At 35.6% G+C, this 17,479-nt stretch overlaps 3 protein-coding genes across 3 annotated transcripts; 1 reads left to right on the plus strand and 2 right to left on the minus strand.

Annotated features, from left to right (window-relative positions):
- The first annotated feature begins 64 nt into the window (after positions 1–64).
- Positions 65–2,290, plus strand: LOC106452354 (probable BOI-related E3 ubiquitin-protein ligase 3). Its single transcript, XM_048757601.1, has 5 exons — positions 65–137; positions 185–296; positions 986–1,057; positions 1,144–1,558; positions 1,643–2,290. Exons 1-5 carry the CDS (start codon positions 65–67, stop codon positions 2,189–2,191), a joined length of 1,221 nt encoding a protein of 406 aa, XP_048613558.1. The 3' UTR covers positions 2,192–2,290.
- A 6,585-nt stretch (positions 2,291–8,875) lies between these two features.
- On the minus strand, positions 8,876–12,768 carry LOC106386122 (transcription factor JUNGBRUNNEN 1-like). The gene is made up of 3 exons (XM_013826011.3): positions 12,089–12,768; positions 9,621–9,934; positions 8,876–9,474 (listed from the first exon to the last, which is right to left on the minus strand). The coding sequence occupies exons 1-3, from the start codon at positions 12,303–12,305 to the stop codon at positions 9,085–9,087; spliced, it is 921 nt and encodes a 306-aa protein (XP_013681465.1). The 5' UTR covers positions 12,306–12,768; the 3' UTR covers positions 8,876–9,084.
- Positions 12,769–16,083: 3,315 nt separating this feature from the next.
- Positions 16,084–16,929, minus strand: LOC106384679. Its single transcript, XM_013824610.1, has one exon. The coding sequence runs from the start codon at positions 16,927–16,929 to the stop codon at positions 16,084–16,086; it is 846 nt and encodes a 281-aa protein (XP_013680064.1).
- Between the last annotated feature and the right edge of the window lie 550 nt (positions 16,930–17,479).

A 17,479-nucleotide genomic window follows, 5' to 3' on the forward strand; every position in this document is an offset into this window, starting at 1 on the left:
TTCTGGTTACACTAAAATTAATATAAATAAAGAACAATGCCAAGCTGACAAAAAAAAAAGAATAATGCCAAGCTGGCACTTCACACGTGCCCATGCGACCCTCGTATCCAGGCAACACCATCACACGTGGACCAAAGGTCCCACACCTTAACATTTTGTCTTCTTTGACATGTGGCATCGTCAGTGACCGTCTGTTATCTAGTCCTCTGCTTCATTTACGGATTCGCCTCGTTGGAATCTAAGGCTCCGAATAGTGACTGCGGTTTGAGCGGTGCGGGACAAGCGGTTCAATTGCGGTATGGTTTTAACAGTTATAAAAATATATAGATATATAGTATATGTAGAGATTTTTGTTACTGTTAACTGCGGAGCGGAACGGGACGATGGTCACCATTCGAAGCCTAATAATGGGCTTGTCCGAGTCTGCCCTAACGGATAAGGCACTCCTCATTTATTTTTGTATTTTCTGTTTATAAGTTATTGATTCAAAAATTTCTGAGCCTTTCAAACTCATACATGCAAAGCAATTAATAACGAATTTATTTATATACAAAGAAAGTAAAATAGGAAGTTTAAAGTAAAAGAGGCAGATATAGATATTATGATTTGACCGTAACATCTGTCGTAGTCAAAAGTGTTTTTTTTTTGTCATGAAGAACCGCTGAAAAAGGCAACTTATTTAATGGTTACTGGTCAGCAGGATAACCGAAGAATCCTCATGATTAATGTTTTTAATTATTAAAAATACTTTCTAGAAAACAACAAAATTAAGAAAATTATTAATAAAAAAACACATTACATTTTCCTCTCTGTTCTCTATAAATTGGCAGACAAGGGTGGTGTTGGGGTCTGCTTTGATATTTGTTTTTTAGTTTTCCCTCTCTACAAAACCGTAATTAAAAACCCCACAACCTCTCCATCTTTCGTTGCATTCACGTTTCAACAGGCTTCCTTCTATATCGCCCATTTAATAGCTTTGAACCAGTTTCTCAAGTACAAAAACGTCGAAGGCCGTTGAAGCTCACCATTTAAATCATCTATATTCTTCTAATAACAGGTATTATATCATTTTTCATTCTCTCTTGTGTTCTTCTCTCTCTGTTTTTTCAAAAATCTTAACGTTACGAGTGGTTTTGATTTCAGAGAAAGGATGAATCCCGTTGAAGCCAACGGTTTAGTCTATAACACCCAGATGAGATATAACACTGTTCAAGCGACGACCATGCCGTTTAACCCCGCCATGGAATGTCAAACTTCTCTGTTGAATCCAATTTACAACGTCTCACCGTTTGATTGCCTGGTTCAACAGTCCATGAAACCGATGATCCATTCCGTTGAGAGTTCCTTGACATTCAACAGCGAGACTAATGGCAACGTCGGTTATCTTTGTCCTGTTTCTTCGTCGTCTATGCGAAAACGCCCTAGAGAAGAATCAGCAGTTGTTAATCATATGCCAAGCCAGAAACGTTGCACTGATCCTCTCATGTTCCTCGGACAAGACTTGTCTTCTAACGTCCAACATCACAACTTCGATATCGACCGTTTGATCTCTCATCATGTAAGTGTTTTCTCATTAAATTTAACAAAACTTATTTTTTTTCTGGTTCACATCGGTTGATAGTTTTCGACAATATTTTATCAGGTTGAGATAATGAGAATGGAGATTGAAGAAAAGAGAAAAGCGCAAGGTAGGAAGATAATGGAAGCCATTGAACAAGGGTTGGTGAAGACACTGAGAGCCAAAGACGAAGAGATCAATCACATAGGGAAACTAAACCTCTTTCTTGAGGAGAAGGTTAGGTCTCTCTGCGTTGAGAATCAGATATGGCGTGACATGGCACAGTCTAATGAAGCCACCGTGAACTCCCTACGTTCAAACTTGCAACAAGTCCTCGCAGCTGTGGAACGTAACAAGTGGGAGGAGCCCACGGCGGCTGATGACGCGCAGTCTTGTTGTGGAAGCAACGACGAGGGTGATAGTGACGAGCGGTGGAGGTTAGCAGGAGAGGCTAAAAGCGTGCGTACGATAACAAGCACGATGTGTAGAGGGTGTGGGAAAGGAGAAGCAAGTGTGTTACTGTTGCCGTGTAGACACATGTGTTTATGCACTGTGTGTGGATCTTCGGTTAACACTTGTCCAGTCTGTAAATCTCCAAAGAATGCTAGTCTCCATGTTAATCTTTCCTCGTGAAACTTACCATACTAGTAAATTGTAAATGTTCTAAAAATAGTAAATAGTTGAAACAGTCTCTACAATCAATCTTTGGTTTAAAAACTATTATTTCTTTAATTTTTTTCTCTCTTTGGATGATATTGATGATGATGGACACACGAATCTTTGACATATATGTCAGTTCTTAAAATTTGTTGAGGTTCACGAGGGTCCTCTCTTGCTTAAAATCGTGGGTTAGGATTAATACCCACTTTCAATGTCATTTCCCATCTTTTGTGTGAAGTATGCACAAAAAAAAGGTAAGAGCATGATTATTGGAGGGTTCTCAAATTGGAGTTCTTACTGGAATATAAAAATCTGTCTCTTAACTTTTAATTAAAAAAGTTAAGAACCGGTTCTTAAAACTCTTATTTAAGAATCGGTTCTTAGCTTTTCTAGTTAAAAATTAAGAAACGGATTCTTATATTCCGATAAGAACCCTACTTTAAGAACCCCGCAATAATATATGCTCTAAGCATTGTGGTTCAACTACTTGTCTTTATCAATATATCAACGTCACTTCTAACAAGATGGGGTTTCACTAGCTTATACTTTTGTTGATACGTTATTATCTTTTGTTTTTTTCTAGAAATTATATATTCGATGCCAAAAAGAAAGAAAAGGAAAGAAAGTGGTCGAAGTCGTGGGTTATGCGTGACAGACCATTAAACCTAAAGCAAAATGAAAAGGCCATTTCAACTTTTCCTCTATACCCGAGAGAGAACTTATGCTAAAAAGACTTTATTCTAAGCGTGAGATAGAATATAAACGAAGTTCAATATAAACATAGGTATGGGACTAGCCGTTAGTAAATCGCATTGAAATGGCGCATGGGACAACAACAGTGCGCGGTAAATGGCAAACTGACGTGGAGAACGCGCGCGCAAATGTCGCTGTGACAAAGAGTGGGTCCAATTCCAAATGTACGTAGTTTTCAAAATTACACCTATCTCGGTTTTTTTTGTCCTCTATTTCTGGAGAGTAAAATAAAAGGTAAAATTGTAAAATAGTAAAAGGTAAGAGAGAGTCCACCACAATCTCGTCGTGCGGTTTTGTCTGTTCCTCTTCTTCCGGCGTTAATACCTCCCAAAACGGGTTCAGTTTACCAAATTATTTTAAAAGATGTGATATTACATCAAGTACGTAATAAAAGCATACTTTCTTCTTGGACCAAAATATTCGAAATACTCCATGTAAGGAAAGCAAGACGTATATATTTTAACCTTTTGGATGTTTAGATTCGCACGGTGGCGAAAATCTGAAATATTAATAAGATATGGTTAATTAAGGTTTATATTTGAACATAGGTAAACGTTTTGAAAAGCACATGAACTGGTAGATTGGCTTGGGGAGGAACTAGATAATCGATACGCGTTAAGAACACGCATGTGTTGTCCCTTTCTTATCAAGGAAACGCAAATTATAATTTTATATACAAGTGTATATTTGACTGCCTCCATTCCACCCAACACCATCACCACAGCCCATTCGTATTTAAATAGTTTTTCTTGGTTATAAAATACTGTATTGTATTGCAAAAATAAAATAAAATACTTTATTGCAATGTCAATATGTTTGGTTAAGTCATTCAATGCTGTATTTATATGCTATCATGCAATCAACCACGGCCTCTTTAAGTAACATGATAAGGATTATGAACTCGTAGGAAGTTTGACTGGGAATAAATATTTAACTTTATTTTTAAATGTAACGTTACAAAGTTAATACGCTCCTAAAATGTATAGGATGGAAAAAAGTAGAGCGAGGCTTCGAAGAACGAGGGACCGTTTCTGAAGCATGTGAAAATGTAGCTAGTTCACGTTCTCTCATAACGCCAACTTTTAAAGTAGAGATTATTAAGGTTTGTCTTCTTACATCTTTTTGAATGCAGAGTTGTTGATATATAAAAACAAATGTTGTTAAACAAAATCAAATGGTGAAACATTTATATCAACAGAAAGCGATCGTATGAAATTTACCGCTAGGACAGCACTGTATCATTGATTATACAAGAGTATATAATTTCTGCCAGACTTTGGTCTATAAAAATATTTAAAAGATGTTTGAATTAACTATTACTATTCTATTATTAAGTAATACAGTACGTAATAAATAAAAATGATATTATCTAAAATTAGATAGTGTTATATCTATTTTTCAGTTAAATTGTAAATTCTTCAATTGTACTACTGATAAGAATCTAGTTGAAAACTGAAGGACAAATGGTGAAAGGACACTGTCGGTAGAAAAAGAAGCTATTTAATTTAGGGAACAAATCTTAAAAGTGGAGTCCACAAGGAAAAAGAGATAAGAAAAACTCGGCATTTAAATCTCTTTAAAACATTACAAAAACGCATCTATATCGCACCGCCGGGCCCACGTCTTCTTTTCCTATATTAATATTATTTCATTAAAAATAAGATTTGGGCCGTTTCTGGGCCCACTTTGGGGACCGTTCTGGGCCCACTTTGGGGACCGTTTCTTCTTTATTTCCCCTTCTTCAACACGTGAAGTTGATTCCACACTTGGAACTTTCCTCGACTTGAATTTTAAATATCAAACAAAACTCCCCATCTTACACGTTATTGTATTTTAATTCATCAGTTAACCTAATTTTTATGTATATAATACAGACAAATAACGTAGGCTTCCAGGTGACTTGCTGATGTGTTAGCATTTCAAGCAAAAATATATCATACAGATGACAAAGTTACTTGACTCTATAAATTAATTATTATAATAATTGTGTTTGGAACCAACTTTCACCATTTTAATATTTTAACTATTATCAACTGTGGAAATGAACATAGTGGCGATATCGACATGAAAGAGGTTAACCTTCTATGCCGTGTGTTGTGTGAGTCACCTGCACCATATGATATACTCACAATGAACAATATTTTTTCTCTCTTCCTTTCTCAAATGAGCTTTCACCAAAGTCAATACAATACAATGTCTGGTGATACATTACACACTCCAATCAAAATAGTAAATAGTATCAAAAGAAAATTAGTTAGATTTTCGAGTGGGGCACAAAGTAAAATTATTCCAAAATAAAATTATTCATTTTTGGAATAACTCATTCTTTTGTTGTTTTTGTCAATGGAAATGATCTAAAGTCATCTTTAACTTCCACTGTGCTCAGTAGTTTGATGAAATGAATATGATTCACCTTTCAATATATATAAGGAATAATATATTTCACAACTTGTAAAAAAGAAGTCCATGGCAAAGATGACATTAGAAAAGTTATACGAATTAATGTCATCATCATTTCGAATTTGATTGATTTGTGGGTCGGTTTTTATTTGTTCTGTAGCCTAACCTCTAACATTCAACGTCCCTACTTTATTAGTTTATATAAAATATGAACATATATCAAATATGCTTTTGGACAAAAAAACTTGGATGAGACCTCACATTCATAAATGGTGTACCATGTCAACCATGGACCGACGATGATATCGATGGCCTGAGTTCTTTATCTTTTATTCTTTGTCACAACTCTTGAGCAAATATTCTACCTTCCATACCAAAGTGGAATCCAACTTTCTGTTTCTATCAAAGTCGTCCATAGTCTCTCTGACGCAATTAAGAAAGTAGCTTATTGTGATTAAGATGTTGATCGTTTATCTCAGTTGAAATTTGTTGCACTTGCCATATATGTGATTGTGTATTTTACATTTTTACATAAGTATGAATCGAATTGGGTTTTATCAAAGATAAAGGTCCAAGAGATATTAATCAAATTCAGAAAGAAGCATACATGTTGTAAGACTTTAAACAGTGAAACAAAAGTAAACGTTTAGTGAAACATTATTAGGAGAGGTGACTAAAGATATTAAAAATGGGTGCAGAATCCTCATCTGTAAACTATATCGTTCCGTATTCTGTGGTGTGTGACTTTATTTTGATATATAATATGATATCGTTCGTACCAATTTGCTAAAGCCAACCACATGATAGGTAATTCTTAATAGTTCCTCTTCGTCAGGTCTTGGATCTATCAAATAATAGCAATCATAAACATTGTAGTGATAGATCTAACTGTGCATTTGATTGGACAACAGAAGATGAAGTTAGAAAAGATGTGAGAATATTTCAAAGGGTTTAAAAAGGAGTAGCCTGTACCACGATCGTCCACTTGGCCTAATCCTCTTTTTGTTTGTTCTAATTTAATGATGGGAAAAATTAAATTAGTGCCTATGCAACTATCGTCCTCTCACCCACTAAATGGTACAAAATATCAAAACACCATGTGGTTTAGATGAGAAATATAATTAGAAGTTTATGTTTCTATCCGCGACAAAAACAATATATGGTTAAGACATGACGTTGATATATCTGATAGGAACAAGACATGGACATTTACGGGTAGAGAGTGTACTTTCGTATGGATGAAAAAAAGTGATGAAATACTTAGGTTATTGTCCACATTAGGAACCAACCACTCATGGTAATTTAAAATCTAACTATTAATATCATGTATAGTTCTTTGGTGGGAGCAAACAATAAATATCAACATCGATATATTACAAAAAAAGAGAGCTTATAATTCAAACAATTATTGTAACCTTGTTTTGTAACCATGCAAAATTTCAAAACAAGAGTAAAGCAATGCAATGATAGTAAGAATAAATTCACAAGATAGGGAATATGATAAAGCTACGAAAAAGTGAAAGAAAAACCAAGATGTGCGTCGGCTACTTTGTCAAAGGGAGACAAAAAGTAAAAGACAGACTTAAAAGTCTAAGATGGCACACTAGATTAAACGATAATAAGAAATCATAGATATCCTAAACACATGGAATATTCTTCTATTTGTTTACTAAGACAACCACGAAGATCAGTAGATCACTCTTGATTATGATGATTTAAGATCCCAATAGGAGTCTAGTTTTATATTTTATTGTTGCCAAAGTTACATGATAATGATGATGATTAATAGTGGTGCAAGTAAGGAAGATGAATGATGTGAAGTGATGGATGAACGGTGTCCTTAGTGTCCAGCAGGCCAAGACAACAACACAACACGATTACTTAAATGAATCAAGAAAGCAATACATGGACCCCATTCACAACAAAAATGGACCATAAAGATTGAGTCCCTACGAAATCAAGATGCCTAAGTTGGATGATTGGGACACACTTTATTTCATCCGTAGGATCCAATCAATCGTATATATTGTGCACCACTATAATATTAACATTTTACAGGTGAGTGGAAAATTAGTGCTTCTAGCAAGGTAATGTGATATACTTTCAAATTTAGTAACATGTATTTCGCATAGTTTTGTCCAGTGTCACATGTCTCTGTTACCTTCCACTACGTATAAGGAGGCGATGCCATGTTCTAGTTTACAGCAAAAAAGTTTGGTTTGGGTACATGGGTCGTAAGAAGAAGAGGAAATGGGGTACTCAAACATACCAACAAGTCCTATATGACTATATCTCAATAGTTTAAGTCCGCTTTTGCTTTGGACTCGCATCATTTAGAAGGTTTTGCCTTTGGGTTTTAAAATCCTTTCTGATATGGCCTTCTGTAACATGGGCTCGGCTACATTTCCTCGTTACTTAATTTAACGCAAAAAAACAAAACTATTGGTTTGTTACCAAGAACAAAATACATGCAAATACTAGGTCGTAGGAAAATGGAGAATAATAATAAATCCGCACCTTGCGCGGAATCAACATTATATATATATATATATATTATTTTATGTATTAAATATTTTTACATATTATGAAATAATAAGTATATATTAAATAATTAAAAATCAGTAACTATTAAATATATAATTAAATTGGTGCGAACATATAAATTAATTTTATTAATCTAAAAAATATTTTTTTTTTATATTTGATAGGATATGTTATTAAATTTAAATGATACTAACATAGATAATATATTTTAGTATATTTTTAATATTAATGTCTATTAAATGATGATTTCTACTCGTATAGTTTTTTTGATCATTTGTATCTTTTATAGAAAAAAATTTAAATTACTGATAACAAATTTTTTATTGTGGGATTAATAATTTTAGTAATTTATAATTTTTTTAAAAAATATGTTGTCAATGATCGTTCAAAACTTTTATCAAAAAAATTGTTCAAAGTAAATTTTGAAACTAAAATATTGTATTTTATATGGTTTATAGTTTAATTTAAAACGATATATATATATTAATCTTAATAATTAATTAAATTAGACTTTTTACTTATATAATTTTTGTAATCATTTGTATTTTGTCATTACAAAAATTTTAAACCGTGGATCATAAAATTTGAATGTGAGACTTTTAACAGTTTTAGTAATTTATAGTCGTTTGTAAAAATTCAAAATATAACATATACATAAAAATCTAAAATTTTATTATATGGTTATTGTGGTTTTTTAATTTATTTAATAGCTTAAAATTGAACAAATATGATAGAAGATATATTATTTTTTATCAAATCTTTTTATTCAAAATCATTAATTGCCGTATATACTTTAGCCACATTAGGCAATTTTGTAAATTTTATTTAAGGAAATAATAAAGTAAATTTATGATGAATTTATTGTTAGTTTAATAAAAAAACTTATTATATAATTAGATGGACCAACATATTTCTCTAATGATTCTAAGAATCATTTTAGTGATGACATGTGGCTACAAAAAGAAGTTGTAATGCTTCTCAAATAATATATAGGGGATAGTGTATGGATATATATATATATATATATATTATCTATATTATCAGGTACATTCATATACCCAACAAGAGATCCATACACATGTATATATATAATTGTTAGAGTATTTCCCTTGCAACAAGGTCCAAGTACTATATAATGTATAGTAATCAATTAGTAAAAGGACATCTAACTAATAAGAGGAAGGGCCAAAAGCAAACTCCACAACCGAGCGAAGCTCGTCCCAGTTCTCGTAGTTTACATCGTCCATGTTATTATCGTTTGAGATATGTGGAACTGTGTTATCCACTTGTGTGCTACTAGTGTACTCCATGGGAATGGGCTGGTGTGGATGAGGCGTTTGGTGAAGCTGGAAAACGTTCCTCTCATTATTCTCTTTGCTTTCCATGACGTTGATCTTGTTGGTACTACTCTCATTGTCACCAAAACTGATATAAGCTGCTTCGCGATTATTAGATTGTTGTGGCTTCACGCGTTCCCAACTTGCTAATTCTTTCGAGTCCGGAGTGTATTTTCTACTAGACGCATTCCTCTTGAATATCCGACACAATGTCCACACTTCCTGCAAAATTATATCATATGAATCAAATCATGAACATTTTTTAGATTCTACACCGAAGCTCATGAATATTTGTTTGCTTAAAACGTGTAGCCAACCATAATAGATGTAACCATGAATTCATGATGATTGAGTAGGTTAAAACTTACAGCATGTAGCAAGGAAGACGGAGTAGGGCTACGGTGGGTGGAGCCACCAGGGATAGTGTCATTGGCTGTGGGGAGGCGAAACTCGTGCATCATCCAATCTGTCTTGCTTCCTTTCCCGGCGCTTCCGATGTAATAAACCAGTGTCTTCTTTAGACCGATCACGGCTTTGCTGGGGCCATCGGAGTAGATAGGTTTGTCTATTCCCGTGGCTTTCCAGAAACCGGAACCAGTCACTCGGTTTGGTCTTATGCTATTTCTGTACTTCCTTCCTCTCTTGCAGAAGAAGTAGCTCTCCTTCTCCGTATGCGTCGAGCCTTCAAACCAAACACACCTTTGATCAGTAGCCAGCCCGTACGTGACATAAGCCACATCTATTAGGGCACGTAAATTATATTTCAAAAAATTCCATTGTGTATTTTCATTGTTTATTACTTCTTCTGTATGAATATATATTCTTATGTACGAAGAAGCCAAAAGGTCTCGTACTAATTAGAGTTAGACATTTCTTTATATATTAGATACTTCTTGTCTAATTCTCCAATGTGGGACTTAGTTTGGTATCTCACATTCCCCCCTTCAAACTAAGGACCACACTCATCTCGTGTATTTTTTCTTTTTTTAGCGAATCATCTTGGCACCACCTTGTACCAGTAATCGCAGGGTTTCCTCTGAGAATGTTTGTCCCACAACAGCTATGTTCAATCTAGGATGCACCGATAGAGGAGGAGAGGTTGCCTCAGCTATGTTCACAAACTAGATTGAGCTCATCTGAGGCTAACTCTCCTCCTCTATCGGTGCATCCTAGATTGAACATAGCTGAGGCAACCTCTCCTCCTCTATCGGAGGATCCTAGATTGAACATAACTGAGGCAACTTTTACTATGTTTCGGTCGTTTGCTTATAGCTAGTGTGTTAACTTTACGACACAAGCATGCATGAAATATCTAGATGCCTCTGGTTGAGAAGATCAGGAAGCGCATGAAGTCTTGGACCGAAAGGTTTCTCTCCCATGCTGGTCGATTGCAACTCATCAACTCCGTCATTACCAGTATGGCCAACTTCTGGATGCAAGCTTTCACCCTGCCTAGTAGTTGTCTGAAGGAGATCGAGAGCCTCTGTTCGGCTTTTCTTTGGTCAGGTCCGGAACTCAAAACATCAAAAGCAAAAGTCTGTTGGAAGGATTTATGTTTGCCAAAAAGTGAAGGAGGATTGAGAATAAGGACACTGAAGGAAATGAACACAGTCTTCTGCTTGAAGCTAATATTGCGCATCTCCTCTGAAAAATCTTCGTTATGAGTCCGTTGGATTCATTGCTATCTCATCGGGAAGGGATCCTTTTGGCCAGTTAGTAATACTATAACCTCTGGCTCATGGGTTTGTAGAAAACTCCTCAAGCATCGAGAACTTGCAACACAGTTCCTTCGGATGGAAGTTGGGAATGGGAAACATACCTCCTTCTGGTATGATGTCTGGTCCAAGCTCGGTTGCCTCAAAGTTGCTCTTGGTAATCGCGGTCTGATTGACTTAGGCATTGGTGATAATGCCTTAGTGTCTGATGTTCTTGGTAGACAGCGAAGAAGGAGAAGGCACAAAGTGAGTATTTTAAATGAGGTGGAGAATGAAATAGTCTTTTCGGTTAGCAGCGAATCAGGGTGACGATATTGCTCTGTGGAAGCAAGAGGAAGGCAGATTTGTAAATAAATTTTATGCAAAAAAAACTTGGGAACAGATTCACCACAGTCGCCAAGCTTGCAACTGGAGAAATGGCATCTGGTTCACCCATTCAACTCCAAAGTTCTCCTTCCTGGTCTGGATAGGTGCGCTCAACAGACTGCAAACTGGAGACAAAATGCGGCTTTGGCACACTGGGATAAACGCGACCTGCATTCTGTGTAATGCAGCTGAAGAAACCCGTGAACATCTCTTCTTTGGCTGCAGGTACACAAGATAGATCTGGAAGGCTCTTGCGGAGGGTTTGTTATAAAACAGATACACCACAGACCGGAGTCAACTCGTTGCGATCATCACTAGACTGGGGCTCACTCCTATTAAAAACTTCTTTGTCCGGTATGTTTTTCAAGCAGCTGTACACTCAATATGGAGAGAGCGCAACGCTCAGCGACATGGTGAACAAGAAAGAGAAGCTCAGTGTCTAGCAAAGCTTGTAGATAAAACTGTTAGGCTTTGGCTGCTTTCACTCCAAGGTAGAGGGAAAATGGAAGGAGGGTTTACAACATGGTTTGGGTCTAGAGTGGATCTTTAACTTAGGAATTTTGTTCTTAGTTTCATGAGTCTGATTCTTTGATTTATAAACAGTTGCACATGATGTAAATATGTTTTTGCATGAATAAATTTAACATTCATTCAAAAAAAAAAAAGAATATCTATTTTCTTTTTGTAATAAGAATAAACGCTAAACAGTTTGGAACACAAGTTACACGAACAAGTGATGAGTGAAAAAAACTTACGAGGAAGATCCCATGGATCGAATTTATAGATATCGATTTGACTGATGATCTCATCAATCTTGCTGGATTTCTTGAGTAGTACTTTTTTAGAGAGATAAAACCCTACAAGCTCCTTATCGGTCGGATGAAACCTAAACCCTGGAAGCTTTAACACTTGTTCCTCCTCTTCTTCTTGTTCTTCCCTTCTTTTGTCCCACGATCCCATCATCTCCTCCATGCCTTTGGTCTACTGTTTTCTCGTTTGGCTTTAAGGACTCGTACATTAGAATCTTCTAGAGATTATATAAAGAGATTCTGCATGGTGTGTATCCATTAAAATAATAAACCGATTCGGTCAAGTCATTCTTGTTGACTTATTGATCCATATCAATCAATGACCCGACTCATAAAAAGTCTTGCCGGCTTGAGATTTAGAATTAGTCTTTTTGCATCAATGCGTCTTGTATCTTCGTATATGTGGTCCCGATATGACGCTTTTACCCTTTGTTTACTGCAGAGGCTAAGGAGAGAGCTTAAGAACATGATTACTGGAGGTTCTTATAGCATAATTATTGGGATGTTATTAAGGTGACGTTCTTAGCAGAATATAAGAATTCGTCTCTTAATTTTTAACTAAAAAACCTAAAAACCGGCTCTTAAATAAGAGTTTTAAGAACCGGTTCTTAACTTTTTTAGTTAAAAGTTAAGAAACGGGTTCTTATATTCCGCTAAGAACCTCACCGTAAAAACCCCCGATAATCATGCTCTTAAAGTGGGGTTCTTAGCGGAATATAAGAACCTGTCTCTTAACTTTTAACTAAAAAAGTTAAGAACCGGCTCTTAAAACTCTATTTAAGAACCGGTTCTTAGCTTTTTTAGTTAAAAGTTAAGAGACGGGTTCTTGTATTCCGCTAAGAACTCCACCCTAAGAATACTCCAATAATCATGCTTCTTTTGACACCCTGACGATGATTATATTGTATCAACTTTCAAACATTAAAACTATTCTAGGCTCATCATTATTGTCTGCATATTATATTCTAGACCACGAAGAAATAATCTTATCTATCATCATGACTTTAACGTCTATATAATTTCGACTTCGTGCTTGTAAAGGTAGGATTTGTATGTTTTCCCCCAAAATTTTAACTTGGAGAGATGAACAAAAGAAAAAGAGAAACATGAACATTTTTATACTTTTCTTTTCTACAATTTCTACGATATTGACAATGATAAAACCACCTAATCAAGACCGAATATTACCATTCAGTTCCATTCTCACTTCTCCAAAAGATTTTACTAGTTATTGTAGTTCAACTTAATTTTGGACAATGAGGCAATTGTTTATCTCTTTAACACGAAAAGGTAGCTATTTCTATTTCAATACTTACAAGTTAAGCTCCGGCAGTAATACTCTCTACTAATATCTCTGAATATCGTTTTAAGATTTTATTTTTGTTTTATAAAGAATGTTGTTTTATATTTACAATGTAACATTTTAAATAAATATTTATTATTTTAATGTATTAATTAGAAAGAGATTATTTAATGTGTTAACAGAGGGTTAAACAAATTTTTTAAAATATTTTCTTTAATATTATAATATATGTTAAAAAGTTTCAAATAACATTATTTTAAGTTCTCTTATCCAAGTATTTTTGTTCTTATTACAACAAATTAGATTGGTTTAGTTCCCACCAGAAATCCTAGTTGGATATATATTTTCCCGCTATCATTTATAACCAGAAAAAATAAAAATTATAGGAATGGACGGTTTTCAGCAAATAACAATTTTTTTAAATTGTTGCCACATTTTTTTTTAAATTGGTCACATTTATTCTTTTTGAAAGGAAAAAAGTTCATTACTTTGAGAGTTTGATATATCCGATTTTTCATGTTGATTTCAATGGCAGAACCATAAATTATTTACCAAGGCCATTATAGATTTTTGAATAAGATATTTTTATGCGTATAATAAATATATAATTTAGATATAATTTGGTTTATATACGAAAGTGTACCAATTATGCATATCAAATTTAAATATAAAGGGGTCAATAACCCAAAATTTACCAACTATTATATTAGCTATTTCAATATTTACATAAAATAAAAAATTAAAATTTTAATTATTAGGAAATAAACACTCACTTTATTATAGTTAAATTATTTTTATATATACAACAATAAGTTTTTCGACCAAAAAGATGATATCTTTAATCTCATATGATGATAATTTAAATGTTTTTCTTCTTCTGCATTGCTGGTAAAAACTGACAGGTGTAAGTGTAACTGTTAACAAACTGCGAGGGAGACTACTAAATCTTTAGATTGGAGAAGTCTGCATAGATACTGTGGAAAAATATTGTCAAGTCTTTAGAAAGAAAATATTGTCTCTAGAAAGTATTGGGAATGGGATTAATAACACTAATGCTACCATTTTTGTCAATAATGCTCCCATAATTATTATTTATGAAAAGCAGAAAATTTTCACGGCACTGAAGAGTTTTTGATTAATACGCTGCTCACTGAGAGCATGTCCAGCGGGATTTTATTAGTGGGAATCTAATCTACACATTTAAAGAAAATAAATAAAATAAAAAATTAAGAAAAAAACATCAATCGGTCCTTTAATTAGTACTAAGACAATGATTATTGGTAAAACCCCAAAATGGGTTCTTAAGAATTTTTCTTTTTTTTTCTTTTTGTTTTCTAAAAAAAATATTAAAAAATAAACCAATCGCGAGCCGTCACGTATCGGTGGGATCCGCAAACAGTGCAAAAACTCCCCAAAGACCTATCTTTATTTCGTGATTTTGGAGACTGGTTTTTAAAATTTTTGTGGGATTCACGCGTCAGTGGGACCCACAAACAGTTCAAAAACCTCCTTTAGAAACCAGCGATATTTATGCTCTAAGAGCATCAATATCGGGAGATAGTAAAGGATTTCTTAATCCTTGAGCCCCACAGAAAACTTAAAAATCCGTCCCAAAAGACATGAGATAAGGACCATTGTGGTGAGTTTTTTGTACTGTTCGCGGACCCCACCGATACGTGGTGGTCCGCGATTGATGCGCTTTTTAATTTTTTTTTTTTAATTAGACAATTTTTTTTTTTTTTTTTTTTTAAGAAACCCTTAATGGGTTTTAGGGATATTGATGCTCTGAGAGCCTCCTTACAACCTCTCCTTCCACCTGTAAACGAGATAATGGTTTAGACATTTTAATTTTAATTATTTAAATAAAATAAAATAAAAATAATTACTTTTTAAAAATCTCCTTTTTAGAACGTCACCGTTGACCCCTACTGAGAGAGAGAGAAGAGAGAGAAACTAGATCTACTTTGGGACCGGCGTACGGCCGGCGCGTGAGCGCCTGTGCCGTCACCAAAGCCCTTTCTCTTTCGCCGAAGTTGTTCCTCTTATCCCCTTCTCCGCCTTCCTGTCAACGACCGCCTTGTTCGAGCTCTGGTACCGCAACCATCGCTAACGGTGGCTCGGCTCTGGGAGTAATGACGCGCTCGATTGGAGGTCCACGGTGGAGAGGGAGCGCCTTGCATGCTCAGTTGTGGTGTTTTTCCGGGAGATGGAAGCTAATCTAGTTCCGTCGTCGTCGGTTTTACGTGGGAGGTGGAGGCTTACTCAGATCCACTGTCGCCGTCTTTAGCTTCCGGGAAGGGAAGTCTCCTTCAGCTCCGCCTTCGCCGACTTTTAGTTACGGAGAGTGGAGGCTTGCAAAGCTCCACGTTGCCGCTTAGAAACCCGGTGTCCTTTGGGTTAAGGTTACTAGTTCGATTTGTGTCAAGTTCGGTGAGGTTGCCGTTAAGGTGGGTGTTTGGGTCACTGCGGATGAGATATCGTTAGACGATGAAGCTCTCCGGCGATGGTGACGACTTTCAAGGGAAGAAAAGCAGTGGTTCTCGGTTCGCTTGTCTAGGGTTTGAAGTGATTCAAAGTCGGTGGAGATCTCGGTGATCGATTGAACTCGCCGGCGTGAAGACAATGCGGTGAAGAACGGTTATGGGTTCGTTGGAGGCTTGTCAGTTACTGAGCTCCGACGAACGAGGATTTCGATGGTGTTGTTCCGGCGGCGTAGAGGCGGAGGTAGCCAAGTTAAGGCGGTGCCAAACCACATTTGTAACCCCTTCTCCATCTTCTGTTCTCCTTGGCGCCGAATGGTGGACAACCTATTTCTCACATTCTTGCCAATGACTTTAGTTAGCAAAGTGTGTGGAAGCTGTTTATCTCCATGCCTTCTACAATTCCTCTCTCTCCAGATTGAGTGAGCTGCTGCTTGAAATGCATATCTTATCAGAAATAGCTTCACCCGATCCTGACTATGATCAAGCATTAGCTCAACAATATCTCCCCAACGTTCAGTATATCTCACACAAAGCAACCCTCTCATCAGTTTTTGCCATACTTGACTCGTGTATGCACAAGAGAAGAACATATGATTTCTTACTGGATTGATGGCTGGATTCCATTTCAACATTCTGTCACAAGTCGAAAATCTATCCAACATTGCTGTCCAAAAGTGAAACGAATACTTTGGTGTAGCATGTTTGAACCAGACACATTTGCTCCAATCTTGCAATATATACTCCTTGCGAATCATAATCCATGTATTATTTGATGAGAATGTAGGCCGGTAACTCTCTGCTTTATTTCTCCATACAACAATATCCTCAGCTTGAATACTCTCAGACTTCAGCCTTTCAATTTCCTCTTCAACTTTATTCAAAATCACAATACAATGCCTCCTCCTTCTGTGCTTCTGCAGAGCCTCAGCTACTGTTGAACTTTCTGGTATTCCCATATCAATATAGCCTCTAGCTCCCAATAAGTCCCTCAAGCGCCCCATATTGCACCATTGGTCATACCAAAAAGAAGTAGACTCTCCATTCTTAACTTCAATCGATGAAACCTTCTTGAAGCATCCCTTGGTAGAAAAGATGAAAAGTAGTACCATAAAAATTGTAAACATGAAATTTTTCCTAACATTTATCAGTTTTGTATGACTGGTAAAAACTTACCCATATCACATTGTGGTCTCCACTTTATGTTGTTTTAACTACACTTGAATCAACAGTTGAATAATTATTTCTAACGCTCTCATTGCACATGGTCTTAGATATAACCATTGCACATAGTCTTAGATATAACCATAAGATGGTTGTGTGGTGGTTGGTGGATTTTGGAAAGTTAAACGAACCGGATTTAATGGCAATTTACTATACTTTATTTTGGGGATAACGGCGAATTCATGCCCACAAATTGAAATTATGGAAATTCCATACATGTACATACAAGACTCGCTTAATCAAACCTCCACCAAAAGAAAAATTGAATCTCATTCCCAATCTTTGATAGTCAGTGCGTATCCCTGCTTTGACCTTAACTCTGTTAGAGTC

This window comes from Brassica napus, chromosome C5 (assembly GCF_020379485.1).
Source record: "Brassica napus cultivar Da-Ae chromosome C5, Da-Ae, whole genome shotgun sequence".
In the NCBI taxonomy this organism is placed as follows: domain Eukaryota; kingdom Viridiplantae; phylum Streptophyta; class Magnoliopsida; order Brassicales; family Brassicaceae; genus Brassica; species Brassica napus.

What these genes read in the sequence shown, in the direction of transcription:
- LOC106452354 (XM_048757601.1), top strand. Translation starts at nt 65, where the DNA reads ATGCCAAGCTGGCACTTCACACGTGCCCATGCGACCCTCGTATCCAGG. An exon ending in CCATCACACGTGGACCAAAG is followed by an intron (nt 138 to 184) that starts GTCCCACACCTT and finishes TGGCATCGTCAG; the next exon opens with TGACCGTCTGTTATCTAGTC. An exon ending in CTATATTCTTCTAATAACAG is followed by an intron (nt 1,058 to 1,143) that starts GTATTATATCAT and finishes TTTTGATTTCAG; the next exon opens with AGAAAGGATGAATCCCGTTG.
- LOC106386122 (XM_013826011.3), bottom strand. Translation starts at nt 12,305, where the DNA reads ATGGAGGAGATGATGGGATCGTGGGACAAAAGAAGGGAAGAACAAGAA. An exon ending in CGATCCATGGGATCTTCCTC is followed by an intron (nt 9,935 to 12,088) that starts GTAAGTTTTTTT and finishes TTTGGTTTGAAG; the next exon opens with GCTCGACGCATACGGAGAAG. An exon ending in CGTCTTCCTTGCTACATGCT is followed by an intron (nt 9,475 to 9,620) that starts GTAAGTTTTAAC and finishes ATAATTTTGCAG; the next exon opens with GAAGTGTGGACATTGTGTCG.
- LOC106384679 (XM_013824610.1), bottom strand. Translation starts at nt 16,929, where the DNA reads ATGGGGCGCTTGAGGGACTTATTGGGAGCTAGAGGCTATATTGATATG.